The 17,555-nt window shown below is 47.2% G+C and overlaps 2 protein-coding genes across 2 annotated transcripts; one reads left to right on the top strand and one right to left on the bottom strand.

Annotated features, from left to right (window-relative positions):
* The first annotated feature begins 533 nt into the window (after positions 1-533).
* On the top strand, positions 534-5,225 carry LOC119352790 (putative disease resistance protein RGA3). The gene is made up of 3 exons (XM_037619376.1): positions 534-3,997; positions 4,076-4,724; positions 4,807-5,225. Exon 1 carries the CDS (start codon positions 620-622, stop codon positions 3,980-3,982), a length of 3,363 nt encoding a protein of 1,120 aa, XP_037475273.1. The 5' UTR covers positions 534-619; the 3' UTR covers positions 3,983-3,997; positions 4,076-4,724; positions 4,807-5,225.
* Positions 5,226-10,134: 4,909 nt separating this feature from the next.
* LOC119357423 (protein virilizer homolog) lies at positions 10,135-11,823 on the bottom strand. The gene is made up of 3 exons (XM_037624384.1): positions 11,783-11,823; positions 10,978-11,451; positions 10,135-10,486 (listed from the first exon to the last, which is right to left on the bottom strand). Exons 1-3 carry the CDS (start codon positions 11,821-11,823, stop codon positions 10,345-10,347), a joined length of 657 nt encoding a protein of 218 aa, XP_037480281.1. The 3' UTR covers positions 10,135-10,344.
* Between the last annotated feature and the right edge of the window lie 5,732 nt (positions 11,824-17,555).

Raw genomic sequence — 17,555 nt, 5'->3', positions numbered from 1 at the left:
ACGGGCTTGGAGTCGCCGTTCCAGTCCAGTTGGCGAGGCCGGCTGTCGGCGCAGGACGCCAACGGGCTCGTCGTCCTTGTCTCACGGCCGCGCCCCGATCGTCGGGAATGCCTACCCAGTTGCACGAACGAGCATCAGGTCGCTTGATATGAACATACGAGTTGCACATGTTCAGGCGTATCAGTTGCAGGAACCAGAGCTAGACTGGATTGAGCTGATGTCGTCGCTGCCCAGGACCAGGAGGCACGCAACAAGCAACTCCGTAGGAAATGACCTGTTCCATGAGATTGGCCATCAAGGGAAAAGGATGAGGTTGAGGACGAAAACTAAAAGGAGGGCCGACATGCAAAACTTCAAAGTAATACAGTGCCACAATCGTACCTAAATCCGTATGTATTACCTGTTTTCACGTATAAATACCCCGTACTGAAAGGATGTTTCTGTTATTCCCGGCAAGTAGAGGGACCATAGTTGTAATTTACTTGGATGCGTGTTGATAAGGTCGCGCGTGGCAAGCAGCATGTCTCTTCCTCCACTCCAGCCAGATCCTCCACGAAAGCTCCGTCCAGAGCGCACGCGTACACACGCTGAAACCAAGTGAGCAGCGAGGACCAAGTCCATGGAGGTGTCGGCGTGCTCCGGCGGCCTGGATCCCGCGAGACTGGCCAAGGCGCCGCAGCTGCTGCGCTCGGCCTCTCAGGCCATGAAGGGGCTGGCCGCCGACATCCACTCCTCCGGCGGGAGCGGCCGGAAATGCGCGCCTGGGGCCAGTAGGTCCGGGGGAAAGGCCGCCGCCCCCATCCTGGAGCTTCTCGAGACCTATTTGCTCGAGATCTGGGACATCTCTGCTGCTGCCGAATATAAGGCGCTGGCTCTGCAGGCCAGGGATGCCTTCTACTTGAACCAAGACCTTCAAGACACGGTCGACTGCCGCAGGTTTCATTCCTCCAACCCACCTCGTGTTCAATTCAAACCACTTCCCGCTCTCAGGTGGTGTGGTTGGCACTGCCTCCCTTTTGGAATAGTTGCGCCCAAACCACCCAAGAAGATCATCAAGGACATCAAGGTTGTGAATCAAGAAACTCGCAAGATTGGCGATCTGCTGGACAAGGGGGAAGACGGCTCATCGCGGGGGCGGCCGCGCATGCCTGATTCAAGCAGGGAAATTCTTCACACTAGAAGAGGATTCGTTGGGCGTGACAAGGAGAAGGATGATATCGTGCAATTGCTCATCCAGCCATGTGCCAAGTCTGCTGTTATCCCTGTTGTTGGTGAAGCAGGAATTGGGAAGACAACTCTTGCTCAGATGGTGTTCACTGATGCAACAGTTCGGGAGCATTTTGATGTCAAATGTTGGGTGTCAGTTTCCAGTAGCTCCAACAAGATGGAGCTCGCAGCCGAGATCCTAAGGTCGGTCCTACCGGCTTGGGATGGCTCCGCTGACAAGATGCTGGATTTTCAAATGCTTCAGTCGGAGCTCCGTCGAGCTCTTACATCCAAGAGGTATCTGATTGTTCTTGATGATGTGTGGAACATCACAGATGAAACCTGGATGGACATGCTCGCTCCTCTACAGTCAGCAGATACCGGGAGCAGAATTATGGCGACTTCCCGCATGGACACCATGCCTCGCATCTTCAGAGCATCACAGCTGTACACTGTGAATCCGCTCAAGAACGAGGATTGCTGGGCCCTGCTGAAGGAACATGCTTTGCCAAGTGATCCCGGTAATGTCTATCAAGAACTTCACCCGATCGGGAAGCGGATTGCTGAAAAAATCAATGGATCACCTCTGGCTGCCAAGCTGGTGGGAGGTTTGCTGGGAGATACAAGGAGCAACATTCACTGGATGAACATCATGGAAAATGGATTACAAGATAATGCTGTTTTCTCCGCCCTATGCTTGAGCTATAAATACCTACCGGTACACCTCAAGCGATGCTTTGCATATTGCAGTTTGTTTCCAGAGGACTATAAGTTTGATCCAGCACACTTGTTCCGCCTTTGGATTGCCGAGGGTTTTGTTCAACCACAAGACAGGGCTGAAAAAAGGATGGAAGACATTGCTAGAGAATATTTTGATCAGCTCCTTTCACGCTCATTCTTCCAGGAACTCAAGCTTGGATCCAAGACGTACTACTTGGTGCATGGCTTACTCCATGATCTTGCAAGGTCTGTTGCAGCGGAGGACTGTTTCCGTATTGACGATGGCATGAACTGCGACATCCCGTTAACAGTGCGCCATCTGTCTGTCACCATGAACAGTCTACCTTCCCTCACAAGCTTCCGCAGTCTAAAAGAGTTGCGCACCTTGTTAATCCGACCGTCACTTCCATCCAACTCCAGTTGCTCCCAAGAGGATTTTGCTGTGAATTTAAAAAGTATCCTGGAGAAGTCAAAACAGTTGCGTGTTCTTGATCTCAGTTGCTTTAAGTCCAAAGAGTTGCCCCAATGCATTGATGACTTATTGCACCTCCGATACCTATCTATCCATGGCTCCATCCAGAGGCTTCCTGAGTCGATTGGCAAGCTCCTGCATCTGCAAGTATTGTGCTTCACTGGGAAATGTTCTTTTGATAAGCTTCCTGAAAACGTTACTATGTTGGTCAATTTGCGGCACCTTCTTGTTGAAACAAAGTGTACTGCAGGATTGGCGGGCATTGGTCGGCTAGCTAACCTTCAGGGATCACTTGAGTTCCACAGTGAGAAGAGGGAAGGGCATAGACTAGAAGAGTTGAGGAACATCAATGGTCTCCATGGGCTACTAAAAATAAAAGGTCTAGAAAATGTTTCAAGCTATGAAGAAGCCTGCAAAGCTGAGTTGAATAAAAAAACACATCTTAATTCTTTGAACTTAGAATGGAGCTCCGCTAGTAGGAATAACCCTCCTCCTGCGGACGCAAAGGTACTTGAAGGCCTAAAGCCGCACCAAGACATTAAGGTACTTAACCTTAGAAGGTATTGTGGCGCCAGAGCTCCCAGCTGGCTACCATTATTGCAGCAGCTGCGTTCCTTGCACCTTACCAATTGCAGGAGTTTGACCATGCTTCCTCCACTGGGGCATTTGGGATCACTCAGACATTTACACATGAAGGAGCTGTGTGCGGTTGACTGTATTGGACATGAGTTTTATGGCACTGGTGATGTGGCATTTCCATCCCTAAACTTCCTTGAATTTGATGATTTCCCAAGGTTGCATGACTGGTCCGGAATAGCACACGGAAAGTCATTTCCATGCCTTGAAAGATTAATCATAATGGATTGTCCAAAATTGGTCAAAATTCCTCCCCTCCCCCCAACTACTTGTGAAGTTACCATTGAGCGTACACAGTTCTTACCATATATGAGGCTTGCCCCTTTTTCTTCGAGTTCAGAGAAGCTCCAACTGGATGTTTGTACAACTAATGTCCACTTCAACGGCTTACTTCATGAACAGCACAGAGAAGCCATTGTAGCCGTAAACATAAGTGGTGCTGAGCAGGTCGTTGCTACTGAGGAAATAGGGTCGCTTGTTTCTCTACAAAGGTTGCAGCTTAGTCGCTGTAATTTTACTGACCAAAATTTTAGTAGGTTTCTCCAGGCTCTCCCTTGTCTCTCCTCATTGGAGATGATAGACCTGCCTAACATGACATCTCTTCCAGCATCGGAAACACTTAAGTTCTGCACCATGCTCACTGAGTTGTCCATACGCAACTGCCAGCTTTTGCACTCTCTATCCTCATTGCAGTTTTTTGATTCACTAAAAGTTCTGGTGATCGAGAGATGTCCTAAAATTACTGCAACATCATTTCCGTTGAACTTTAGTAGCCTTTCATCTCTCAAAGTGTTGAGAATATCATACTGCTCAGAGCTCCAATCTTTACCAGTATGCGGTCTGCCATCCTCATTGGAAACACTTCATATTATTGGGTGCCACCCGGAGTTGTCCAAACAGTCAAGAAATAGGACAGCTGCTTTGGTACCTAGTGTGCCGATTCAGTGACAGAATATTTTGCAGGTTCTGCTTAAATCTCAACACTCTTTTTTTCTGCTTGTATTTTGTCAGTGGCATAACAGTTACTATTGTTAATTGCAGGGAGAGATGGCAATGCAAACACTGAGGCCACCTGAACACAACCTTGGAGCATCTCTAGTAGAATCTCTATCCCTTGAAACTGCCAAAATCTGTCAAAATCCCACTCCATGAGATTCCCTATCCCAAACCATATCCCTATAATTTTTAGGTCAAACCTAAAAACACCCCATCTTGACCCAAAATATAGGGTAAAAAATACCCACTGATCCACGGGAGACCAAATTCCCCCAAGTTCTCGCCTGCTGCCCAATCGACCCCGCCGTCGCCCCAGTGACTCCATGGATGCCACTCGTCCCCTGCGGCCCATTCAACTCCTCGTAGTGCTGAGTTGTTGCCACCCGCACTGCCCATGGCGGCTCTCGAGTTGGCCGTGTCAGCATCAAGTGTGGTGCTGCCCGCCGCCGGCGGGCGCGCGGGGCCACCGCAGCTCTTAAGCCCCACCTGGGTGCCACCAACATGCAGCCCACCGGCCTTACGACACATGATACCAGCATCCCGTATCTGTGGCGCGCACATGGCACTGACGCCGGCGAGAGGCCCATCTAACCCCACGCATCCCTCCCATCCCTTGTAGCCCCTCCACCTGCTATTGATGTCAGCAAGCTCGGCATGGGCAACGCTCTGAGGCATTCGACCAAATGCCCGCAAGGTGAGTGAGTTTATCTTATTTTTCTGTTTTAACTCTAAATGGTGTTGAGTTGTCACTAATTGATTGTTTCGTACATTGCTAGTGCCAATTTTTCATGAGCATGATGAGCGTCTCTGTGTGCATAGACGACATCAACTACTTGATGCCAAATTCTCAAGTACAAGATGTCGTGGAGTTGTTTGGCACTCTGTTTGACAAGAAAGCGCAAAGGTCCGCCCATTACACGGTGGGTAAGGATGGGACATTGGTGATGGCATAGGACTAGGAGAATATGACGCTTGATGAGGCCATGGGGAATGATCATACCAGGGCCAACTATTGGAAGGACATTAAGTAGGAAAATCATCACAATGTGAAGACACCCTCCTGTCAGGATGAACTGTTTTGGATTATGTTGTGCATTTGTATGTGTGTTGGAAATTTCAAAGTTATGGCATTGTAAAATAGAAGTTTGAATTTTTGTGATGTGATGAAATTGGAGTTAAAATGGGTTTGAATATGCGTCGAGAGAAGATAAATGGAGGGAGGGGTGGATATAGGGGTTGCAGTTTTAAGAGATGTTTGCACTGATGAAATCTTGGACCTTGTCAAACCGGTGGCTCTTTTGCAGCTCATATCAAATGTCCATTCCAGTCAATCATGTCCTTGTCTGATTTGCGTTTTAACATAGGTGTTAATTCAGCACCACGTGATGATTAAGAAAACCACGAAGAGATAGCAAGGTTTGGAGGAAAATAAGGATTTGCTAATTCTCATCTGGATTAGAAATAACAAAGTATCATCCAACTCATTTGCGTTTTGACATATGTGTTAATTCAGCAGCACGTGATGATTAAGAAAACCATGAAAAGATGGCAAAGTTTGGAGCAAAATAACAGACTTGCTAATACTCATCTAGATGAGAAATGACAAAGTGCCATCTAACTCATACACACCATTTGATTAATCAAGCAAAAAGAAAATGAAAAAAACCCACCCGAATCTTGGCGTAAAATCAAAGGGTTTAGAAGTTAGATGTGCCTTAGTTGATTCTCATCTACTCCTAGATGAGAGCTAGCCACGCCCGGAAAATAAATATGCAGCTGAGTCCAAAAACCATTTCAATATTGTGGCTACCATCTTTAATCTGCAGTCCTTTTGGAAAAACCACTTCGACGTTGTTACTTCCCTGTGATGATATCTTGTTGAGTGAAATAATATCTGATGGTAAACTACGTTTGCATCATGCTGAAATTTCGAGGTAAAAAATTGGAGGGCGCAAGTTTGAAGTATTTATCAGCTCACTGTTTTGTAGTGAAAGTTGACGGCTAAGCGTGGCCGGAAGACAGAGCCAAGCATCCTGATGGGTCCTTGCGATATGTGCTTGTAGGCTTAGATCAGAGCAAGCACTTGTTGGGTTAATGTTGCTGCACTATTGTTTAGCCATGACATGCATTAGGTGTGTCATGCACGTAAGAATGTACTCATGTCTTGGTTTAGCTAGGAATAAGTAAGTAAACGTAGCTAGGATAGATAAATATGCATGTGTCCATCGTGAGACTAACTCCAGGAGTAACCACAAAATTAGGCCATGTTTGATTCATAAGTTTTAGGACTTTTTTTAGTCCCAACTTATAGGTCCCAAGTCCCTGAAAAGTCCCTACCTGTTTGGTTCCTGCGACTTATAAGTCTCTATAAGACCATATTACAACTATAAGTCCCTATAAGTCCCTCCTTGAGAGTCTTAGAGGGTGTTTGTTTCCATGGATTTATTGGTTTAGGGACTTAAAAAAGTCCCTATAAGTCCCATCTAAACCAAACAGGAGGGACTTATAGGGACTTATTGGGATCATTTGGGACTTATCAAAAAAGACTCTCAGGGAGGAACTTATTGGGACTTATCGATCTGGACGCACCTACCCCGCATCGCCCCGCACGAACCCCGCCCCGCTCTTTCCCCTCCTCCTCGCCTCGCTCCTTCCCTGTCTCGCCCCAATCGCCGCCGCCATGGCCGATGAGGAGGACGAGATCCCCTTCTTCTCTCAATTCCCCTCGTCTCAACAGGCACCCGAAGGCTCATCCACCGGTGGAAATCTCGGGAGGGGAATGGGTTTCTTGGATCTCAACAGCAACGTTGACGTCTTCCCGGAGTTGGGCTCATACCAGCAACTCCTCTTCGACCAGTCGGCCGGTCATGGCCTTCCTCCGGTTGGACCTGGTCGTGGGAGGCCCGTGCCCCAGGGCGGAGGAGGCCGCAGCCGGTCTCTGAACATCGGAGGCCGAGGCGGCTCTCACCTGCGTCTGTTCGTCGCCCCGGCCGTAGCTGCCGTTGAGGGAGGCGTCACAGGGCGTGTATGAACAAGTGTTATGAAAAGTGTTATTTCGGTTGTCACTATTCTGTAATTCGTTTGTATGAACAAGGGTTATGTGAACAAGTGTTTTATCAACTTATAAGTCCCTGTAAACAAACAGGTAGGGACTCGGGATTTATAAGTCGATGTAAACAAACAGGTAGGGACTTAAAAAAGTCCTATAACTTATGAAACAAACAAGGCCTTATTTCATAAGTTCCAAATGCCCACTTTAAGTCTTTATAAGTCCCTCCTGTTTGGTTTAGATGGGACTTATAGGGACTTATTAAGTCCCTAGACCAATAAATCCTTGTAAACAAACACCCTCTTAGTTAAGATGAGGTGCATGCATCCTGCATGCATTTGGCCGAGTCATTTGAGGAGCTGCATGAGTGGCAAATGTACGGTATGCCTGTACAGCTAGTCGAGTGATTAGTGGATCAATCCGTTCGTTAGTGCTTACCATGCGTGCGTGTGTGTGTGCATGCTAGCTAGTGGGTGCGTGTTAACTGAGTGGGTCTAGCTTGGCTATTTAAGCCCATTTACCTTTTTTTTTAAAAGGAGGATGACTCCTGGCCTTTGCATATGGGAGATGCATACGGCCACTTTATTAATTATTCTTGAGGACCTTACAAATTATTACAAACAATATACCTGAATCCATCATCTTGGCAACATATACCACTACTCTTATCCATATGATGAAGGGATGCTAACTGGGCAACTACCCAAACCACTCACCTAAACCTAAATCAAAAGCCGGAAGCCCCTGCCGAGCCACATACCGGGTCTGGGGCACAATCCGGTCAGACACACTCTTGTGTCGTCGCCGCCATCTTCCACAAGTCCGTCTTCAGATTATATTGAGTCTTCTACTTTGTGAAGGCCACTTCTGCCATCGACGTCACCATGACGCCAGACAGCTACCTCCTCCTGCGCGAGTCCATCTCCGCGCATCGGACGCCGAGCCTCGACAGCGCCAATGCTGCCGATCTCTGCCGCCATCAATGAGTGAGATGAAAAACCGCTCCACCACGGCAAGTACAAGGTGAGGAAGGGCGAGGTCGCCATCGAAAACACGGCTGGAAGATAAGCATCGCAGTCACGAGACATGCCCGGAGCAGCGACGCGGTAGATCAGACAGGCCGCCACCAGGAACCAGATAAGCTCGCCATGCACACCCAGCATCCCCATGCCCAAGTCGGCGCCTTCAAGAAGGTGACGACGTTGTGGCGCCGCCGCCGCTTAGCCACCGGGGCTAGGGTTTTCACTCAGACGCAGGGGAAGGGAAGAGGCAGGAGAGGTTTAGCCTCGGCGCCGCCACCAAGGAGGGAATGGCGTCCGGGACGCCATCGACGCCGTGACCGCCACCGGCGGCCAAGGGTTTCCCCCGGCCAAGCACCCTGCCGCCACCTCCGAACGAGGCACAACATCAGCAGGCGCGTGCACGCCGGAGATCCAGGTTGGCCAGAGGTCATGCAACACGAGTGGACCAGATCGCCTCTGATCTGACGAGGGGAGCCCGGGGCCTCCCTGCGCCATGACCAGCGCCCACCGGGACCTCGCTGCCCGCGCAGCCGAGGAGATCCGGTCTACCTCACCGATGAGCACTCCCCGCCGCCGAAGGAGCGCCATCCGCCCTAGCGAGGCCGCCGCCTCAGATCAGTCGGCGCGGATCTGACCAGAACAAGCACCGCCGTGAAGAACACTGCACCGCCACCGGCCCGCACGCTCCACCGTGACGTGCCGCCACCGGACAGCAGGCCGCGCCGCCCCGCACCGACCACCAGCGCGCGCCACCGACGCGCCGGCCGCCGAGCTCCGCCTCCGTGCCCGAAGAAGCAGCCCCCCGCGGCCCCTGTTTCAGGCGAGGTCAAACGAGATCCCGCCGCCGCCGACACCGCGCGGGCTTTGGCCGGCGGCGCCCGCCGGCGGCGGCGGGAGGAGAGGAAGGAGGTGGGGGTTGGGTTCGGCGGCGGCTAGGGTTGGGCGCCCGGATCGCCCGCGGGGGGGCGACACGGGGCTAGCAAAATCACATCCAGGAGAATGTTGGTTGGGAAAGACGAGGGAGATACATGTTGTGAGTGTTTATGAGAGAAGAAATACAGAAGCACAGGTTGTGTGACAAAGCCTGTTTCTCTTCTTGTCCCTTCCTATGTTCTGTGAGTGGTTCGTGGATCATATTTGAATTTATGAAAATAGGTGGGCATCCGATTTCAGATACAGTATATACTTATGAAAAGCGGAGGGCCGGGGCACTTATGAGCATACATACGGATTCAGACCAGCGCCAGCATTGGTCGTCTCAAAATATGAGCCTATGTTGACTATTGAATACCAGACGCCAACGCCAAGACCATTTTTAATGCATTGAAGGGAAAGGTGGTGTATAGTTTCAGGACCAGCACAAAATATACTTGAAGCTTTTTACTATATTCTGACACGAGTAAGCAGCTTGTTATTAGCCAAAAACCACCACAGAAAACTTGAATGCTGTTGGTGAGTGAAACATGGCAGATACTAAGACTATCAGGTTCGTCAGCAAGGCAATACTCTTGACAGTCTCAGGCAGATGGAGCTTATTAATGTGTTCGTGGTGGTGCGAGGGTCTATAGACGGCCATTGAGAGTGAGCTTCAGGCCAACACCATCCACAGCTTTGCGAGTATTAACAGAATGGAGCACAAGGTAGAAAGAGAAACAATGACCTAATTAAATATCCTCTGATGGCGCAGCAAAGCGCACATATATTTCTCTAGCTACAATTAACTATACATGAAACAAAAATAAAACTGTAGGTTTCTATATTTGAAATATATATGTTTTCATAATGTACCTGGCTTAAAGCAGGTACAATATGTCTTTTGGTTTGAAAAAGCTCAATCTAGACAATTGCTACACTTTTTAATGACATGTGGCTTGGATAACCTGACACTGATGATAGCTCATGGTTGTCTCTTGTCTGCAACGTTTTTAAAGTGCAACAGGGCGATGTATATGTATCCTTTCTTTTATCTTTAATTAGTATGACTGCTACGGAGAATGAAAGTATTATTGCCTAGTGAAAGGCTTGAACTAACATTGATTCGCTACGTATTCTTCTTTCTTGAGGATGGCAAACATAGGGCCATTCTCCTTTCACGATTGAACAACCTACAGGATGGCAAAGAAAGGAACAACCTACAGGAATATTCACTGTGAACTACAAAATTATGGCCCAGGATATTATCTTTGACTCCCTTCTTTAGGATGGCAAAGAAAGGAACAACATATAGTACTATTCACTGTGAACTACAAATTATGGCACATGACGTTATCTATAGTACTTAATGGCTCCTCACAGCCTCCCTTCTTCAGGATGGCAAAGATAACGTCTTGTGCCATTCTCCTTTCGCTACTGAACATGTGTTTGTTCCTTTCCTTCCAAAGCAGCCTGGGTTCAGATGGGCCGAATCAATACGTTTTTCAATGGAGTGGTGAGTTCAGGCAGGCTATTTTTCTATCAGAAAAAATCCTCAAATACGTCTTTGTACAGATGTTCGAAGTGACATGGGATCCAAGTGATATTATATGTGTGTGCCATAATAGCAGGAGTCAAAACCTCCGACCCAGTTGAAACAAAAATAGCGGGTGTGCACAAGATAAGATTGTCAGCAAAAAAAACTTTATTGTTTGCATCAGACAGGGGATTCACTAGGTAGTTTCCTTTAGGAAAGATTTGCTAGGCAGTTTACCACCGAGGAATACATGTTGCTATACGAAGTGAACTTTGTGTAGGGAATAGCAGGCAAAGCTCTGTGTTAGGTACACAGGCTGTGAACTTTGTGTAGGGAATACACATCCTGCAGTGCTGTGTGTTCCATCCGATTCCGTACGCACTCATCGTGAATTCATGATCGTGTCGTGTGCTTTGTTTTGTTGTACCTGTGCAGCAGGTCGTTGCCTTGTCGAAGCTGTCGACCCGGGGAAGAAGAGACGGCCTTCCCCTGCTTTGGAGGGTGGTCGCTCTCCTCGTCGTCGCCGTCGCCGCCGCCGCTGGAGTCGGAGTCGGAGTCGGAGTCGGAGGCGTCGGAGAGGGGATCGAGCGGGCAGGCCCCGTCGTCGATGGCGCCCTTCACCGCGGCCACCTGTGCCGGGTCCAGTTCCAGGAGGTGAGGAATCCCCTGGATCGGATCGGATCGGCTCCATCCCCCACCGGAGGACGGTGCGCACCTTGGTGGGGACCCAGGCAGGCGACGAGGCCTCCGGGCAGAGCGAGCGAGCGCGCCGTGGAGGGGCTGCGCCTGGTCCTCGGGGGATGCAGAAGAGCGATGCTTTGTGCTGGGGTCGGGTCGGGGGGGAGGGGAGGGGAGGGGCGGAGGGGATCGGAAAGGAGGAGACGGTGGTTCGTTCGCGGCCCTGCTGGGTTTACGTGCTCATCTCTCTGTTTCTCCTCACCGCTCCCGCCGCCGAGTCAAAAAGGTCAAGAGTGCTCATCTGGCCGACGCCCGCCGGCATTTGATTTCTTCCAAGCTGACTTTGACTTGAGAGACCAGACTGTTCCAGCGCCTCGTATGCGTACCACTATTGGAATCATATTTTTTTCTTCAGATGAACATTGGGATTGTTGGCTATCTTGTATTCAGTGGCCGACCCAGAAATTTTGTACTACTAGAGGAGTCAAATGCTGTTAAAACTGTTTGGCAAGGGCGAAATCATTGGAAAATCCCCAAATCCCAAATGTAAGTGCCACACGCCGGCCCTGATGTTTTTTACAACTAAATTTGCCATCTAAAAAGGAAAAAAATAAACCCAAAAAATAAACTGAAACTCACCATCCAAAAAGAAAAAACAACTAAAGAATAAATTGAAACTTGTCATTCGAAAAGAAAGTTGTCATCCTCATTTCACTAAACTTGCAATCAAAAACGTTCAAAGTTGTCATGTATTCGTGCCACACGTGTGGCACTTATCAGGGTAAAAAACTATTTTCAGTAGCAAATAATCATTACTTCTACAATTGTTCATTAGCGAATATATGCATCAAATCTTTGATATTAGGGGTTTGCCCACAGCCAGTCCCCACTACTAGGAAAAGGTCTGCTAGTGGCGCACTTGTTTTGGCTATTAATAGCGCACTACAGGTGCGCCACTAGCATCACGCCATTAATTTTTTTTACTAATGGTGCACCATTAGTATCTGGTATACTAATGTCGTGCGCCATTAGTATATCCCACGGTGCACCATTACTATCTGGCTTAGTAATGGCGCACCACATAAAAGTGCGCCATTACTAACAATTTAAAAAAAATTCAGTTTTTTTTCAATTTTTTTGTTTTTTTCTTAATCTCGAGTCACTATGGCTTAATCTCGGGTCAATATGCTTAATCTCAAATCAAATCGCACTCAGTGGTCAAACTTCCCGAAAGGTCACCCACCAGCTCACTTCACACGCACTTGTTAATATATATATATATATATATATATATATATATATATATATATATATATATATATATATATATATATATATATATATCAATCCTATTAAACCTTATTGATGTCTAGGACTTTGTTCATGTTCATGAGTGTGATGAAATTTTGAAAAAATATTTCAAACTTTCCGGTCATATTACGTATCATATTTTGAAAAAAAAATTCAAAAAAAAATTTCGAATTTTTTTAAACCAATTTTTTTTCTGTTACTAGTGGCGCACCTAAGTTTGAATTTTTTTTCATTTCCCCCCTCTAGATCTTAAAAGCCCCGTATCTTTCGTTCTATTAGGTTTTTGGGGATTTTGAAGATGTTGAACGGGGTTTCCCCGATTCAATTCGTATGTAACCTTTCAAGTAGATGATTTTTTATATAAAAAACTTTTTAATCCGAGTTCGTATGCAAAAGTTATGCCCATTTTCCTAAATTTCAGAGAGATTTTGCAAATAAAGTCGAAATTCATATTTGTAAATTTTCCCAACAACTAGACCACATATCACATGGGAAACTTATTTTCTTTTATTTTTTTGACATTACCAGCATTTTCTTTTATTTTTTAAAAAACTGAAAAGGCGGTCCACGAAGGGGGTGCATTTAGCACATGGGATAGTGCGTCATTACTAGTTAAAACTAGTAATGGTGCACTGTCCACTGGTGCCCCATTACTAACAAATTTTTTTTTTCAAAACTATTAATGACGCACGGTGGATGTGGTGCGCCATTACTATGTCAATTAGTAATGGCGCACTATCCCATGGTGCTCCATTACTAACAATTTTTTTTCAAAACTACTAATGGCGCACCACACACCAGGTGCGCCATTAGTAATATGTCAATAATGGCGCACCTGTATCTGGTGCGCCACTGCTATATAGCAGTGCCACTGCTATATAGCAGTGCCACTGCTATATAGCAGTGCCACTGCTATATAGCAGTGGCGCACCACATACATGATGGGCCATTAATGTCTATATCATCTATAGCCCTTTTCCTAGTAGTGCCCCTATCACCTCCGTTGTACAATAGTACGTTCGGTGCCATCTAAACAAAGAAATCATTCGGTACTGTTTGGGGCATCTCTAACACCATGTCACGAAACTCCTGAAAACGTCAAGATCAATGCGTCCGGATCTTTTTTGTCATCCAACGCGGTGTTGAAAATGTTTGTATGTACGAATTTCCGCAAACCGGATGCAAAAGTTAGGGGAGGTTTGCGAGAGTCAAGGCCTACGCCACATAGGACCCCAACAATCCCGGCCCACCCAAAACACCACTTGGAGCCCGCACATTTGGCCACATGCACACTGTTCCCGCGTCAAAGCCCGCGCATTCCCACCCTCTCCAGTCGATCGATGTCACCCTCCACCCACATGAAGGAAATATGCCCTAGAGGCAATAATAAAGTTATTATTTATTTCCTTATATCATGATAAATGTTTACTATTCATGCTAGAATTGTATTAACCGAAAACATAATACTTGTGTGTACATAGACAAACAGAGTGTCACTAGTATGCCTCTACTTGACTAGCTCGTTGATCAAAGATGATTATGTTTCCTAGCCATAGACATGAGTTGTCATTTGATTAACGGGATCACATCATTAGAAGAATAATGTGATTGACTTGACCCATTCCGTTATCTTAGCACTCGATCGTTTAGTATGTTTCTATTGCTTTCTTCATGACTTATACATGTTCCTATGACTATGAGATTATGCAACTCCCGTTTACCGGAGGAACACTTTGTGTGCTACCAAACGTCACAATGTAACCGGGTGATTATAAATGTGCTATACAGGTGTCTCCGAAGGTACTTGTTGGGTTGGCGTATTTCGAGATTAGGATTTGTCACTCCGATTGTCTGGGAGGTATATCTAGGCCCACTTGGTAATGCACATCACTTAAGCCTTGCAAGCATTGCAACTAATGAGTTAGTTGCGGGATGATGTATTATGGAACGAGTAAAGAGACTTGCCGGTAACGAGATTGAACTAGGTATTGAGATATCGACGATCGAATCTTGGGCAAGTAACATACTGATGACAAAGGGAACAACGTATATTGTTATGCGGTCTGGCCGATAAACATCTTCGTAGAATATGTGGGAGCCAATATGAGCATCCAGGTTACGCTATTGGTTATTGACCGGAGACGTGTCTCGGTCATGTCTACATAGTTCTCGAACCCGTAGGGTCCGCACGCTTAAAGTTTCGATGACAGTTATATTATGAGTTTATGAGTTTTGATGTACCGAAGGTTGTTCGAAGTACCGGATGTGATCACGGACATGACGAGGAGTCTCAAAATGGTCGAGACATGAAGATTGATATATTGGAAGCCTATACTTTGATATCGGAAATGTTCCGGGTGAAATCGGGATTTTACCGGAACCCCCCGGGGGCTTAATGGGCCATAGTGGGCCTTAGTGGAGAAGAGGAGAGGCGGCTAGGGCAGGGCCGCGCGCCCCTCCCCCTCTAGTCTGAATAGGACAAGGAGAGGGGGCGGCGCCCCCCTTTCCTTCCTCTCTCCCTCCTCTTTCCCCCTTCTCCTAATCCAACAAGGAAGGGAGGGAGTCCTACTCCCGGTGGGAGTAGGACTCCTCCTGGTGCGCCTCCTCCTAGCCGGCCGCACCTCCCCCCTTGCTCCTTTATATACGGGGGCAGAGGGCACCCCATAGACACAACAATTGATTTGATCTTTTAGCCGTGTGCGGTGCCCCACTCCACCATAGTCCACCTCGATAATACTGTAGCGGTGCTTAGGCGAAGCACTGCCTCGGTAGAACATCATCATCGTCGCCACGCCATCGTGCTGACAAAACTCTCCCTCAACACTCGGCTGGATCGGAGTTCGAGGGACGTCAACGGGCTCAACGTGTGCTGAACTCGGAGGTGCCGTGCGTTCGGTACTTGATCGGTCGGATTGTGAAGACGTATGACTACATCAACCGCGTTGTGCTAACGCTTCCGCTTTCGGTCTATGAGGGTACGTGGACAACACTCTCCCCTCTCGTTGCTATGCATCACCATGATCTTGCGTGTGCGTAGGAACTTTTTTGAAACTTTTTTGAAATTACTACGTTCCCCAACAGTGGTATCCGAGCCTGGTTTTATGCGTAGATGTCATATGCACGAGTAGAACCCAAGTGAGTTGTGGGCGATATAAGTCATACTGCTTACCAGCATGTCATACTTTGGTTCAGCAGTATTGTTGGATGAAGCGGCCCGGACCGACATTACACGTACGCTTACGCGAGACTGGTTCTACCGACGTGCTTTGCACACAGGTGGCTGGCGAGTGTCAGTTTTTCCAACTTTAGTTGAACTGAGTGTGGCTACGCCCGGTCCTTGCGAAGGTTAAAATAGCACCAACTTGACAAACTATCATTGTGGTTTTGATGCGTAGGTAAGAACGGTTCTTGCTCAGCCCATAGCAGCCACGTAAAACTTGCAACAACAAAGTAGAGGACGTCTAACTTGTTTTTGCATGGCATGTTGTGATGTGATATGGTCAACGCATGATGCTAAATTTTATTGTATGAGATGATCATGTTTTGTAACCGAGTTATCGGCAAATGGCAGGAGCCATATGGTTGTCGCTTTATTGTATGCAATGCAATCACCCTGTAATGCTTTACTTTATCACTAAGCGGTTGATACGTCCATTTTGCATCATGCTTTTATATTGATATTTATTGCATTATGGGCTGTTATTACACATTATGTCACAATACTTATGTCTATTCTCTCTTATTTTACAAGGTTTACATAAAGAGGGAGAATGCCGGCAGCTGGAATTCTGGGCTGGAAAAGGAGCAAATATTAAAGACCTATTCTGCACAGCTCCAAAAGTCCTGAAATTCATGGAAGACATTTTCCAAATATATAAAAAATACTGAGAGCAAGAACTTCACCAGGCGGGCCACACCCTGCCCACGAGGGTGGGGGGGCGCGCCCTACCCCCTGGGCGCGCCCCCCTACCTCGTGGGCCCTCCGGTGGCCATCTTCTGCTATATGAAGTCTTTCGATGGAAAAAATAACAAGCCATCTTCTCGGATGAAACTCCGCCGCCACGAGGCGGAACCTTGGCGGAACCAATCTAGGGCTCTGGCGGAGCTGTTCTACCGGGGAAACTCCCCTCCCGGAGGGGGAAATCATCGCCATCGTCATCACCAACGCTCCTCTCATCGGGAGAGGGCAATCTCCATCAACATCTTCATCCGCACCATCTCCTCTCATAACCCTAGTTCATCTCTTGTATCCAATTCTTGTCTCCAAGTCCAGGATTGGTGCTAGTAGGTTGCTAGTAGTGTTAATTACTCCTTGTAGTTGATGCTAGTTGGTTTAATTATGGAAGATAATATGTTCAGATCCTATATGCGTATTAATACCCCTCTAATTATGAACATGTTTATGCTTTGTGAGTAGTTACTTTTGTTCCTGAGGACATGGGAGAAATCTTTCTATTAGTAGTCATGTGAATTTGGTATTCGTTCGATATTTTGATGAGATGTATGTAGTCTCTCCTCTAGTGGTGTTATGTGAACGTCGACTACATGACACTTCACCATTATTTGGGCCTAGAGGAAGGCATTGGGAAGTAATAAGTAGATGATGGGTTGCTAGAGTGACAGAAGCTTAAACCCTAGTTTATGCGTTGCTTCGTAAGGGGCTGATTTGGATCCATATGTTTCATGCTATGGTTAGGTTTACCTTAATACTTTTGTTGTAGTTGCGGATGCTTGCAATAGAGGTTAATCATAAGTGGGATGCTTGTCCAAGTAAGGGCGGTACCCAAGCACCGGTACACCCACATACCAAATTATCAAAGTACCGGACGTGAATCATATGAGCGTGATGAAAACTAGCTTGACGATATTCCCATGTGTCCTCGGGAGCATTTTTCTCTATATAAGAGTTTTTCCAGGCTTGTCCTTTGCTACAAAAAGGATTGGGCCACCTTGCTGCACTTTATTTACTTTTGTTACTTGTTGCTCGTTACAAATTATCCTATCACAAAACTATCT

Source organism: Triticum dicoccoides, chromosome 2A (genome assembly GCF_002162155.2).
Source record: "Triticum dicoccoides isolate Atlit2015 ecotype Zavitan chromosome 2A, WEW_v2.0, whole genome shotgun sequence".
NCBI classification, from domain to species: Eukaryota; Viridiplantae; Streptophyta; class Magnoliopsida; order Poales; family Poaceae; genus Triticum; species Triticum dicoccoides.
The sequence above is the reverse complement of the archived record's forward strand: the minus strand, read 5'-3'. Positions and strand labels throughout refer to the sequence as shown.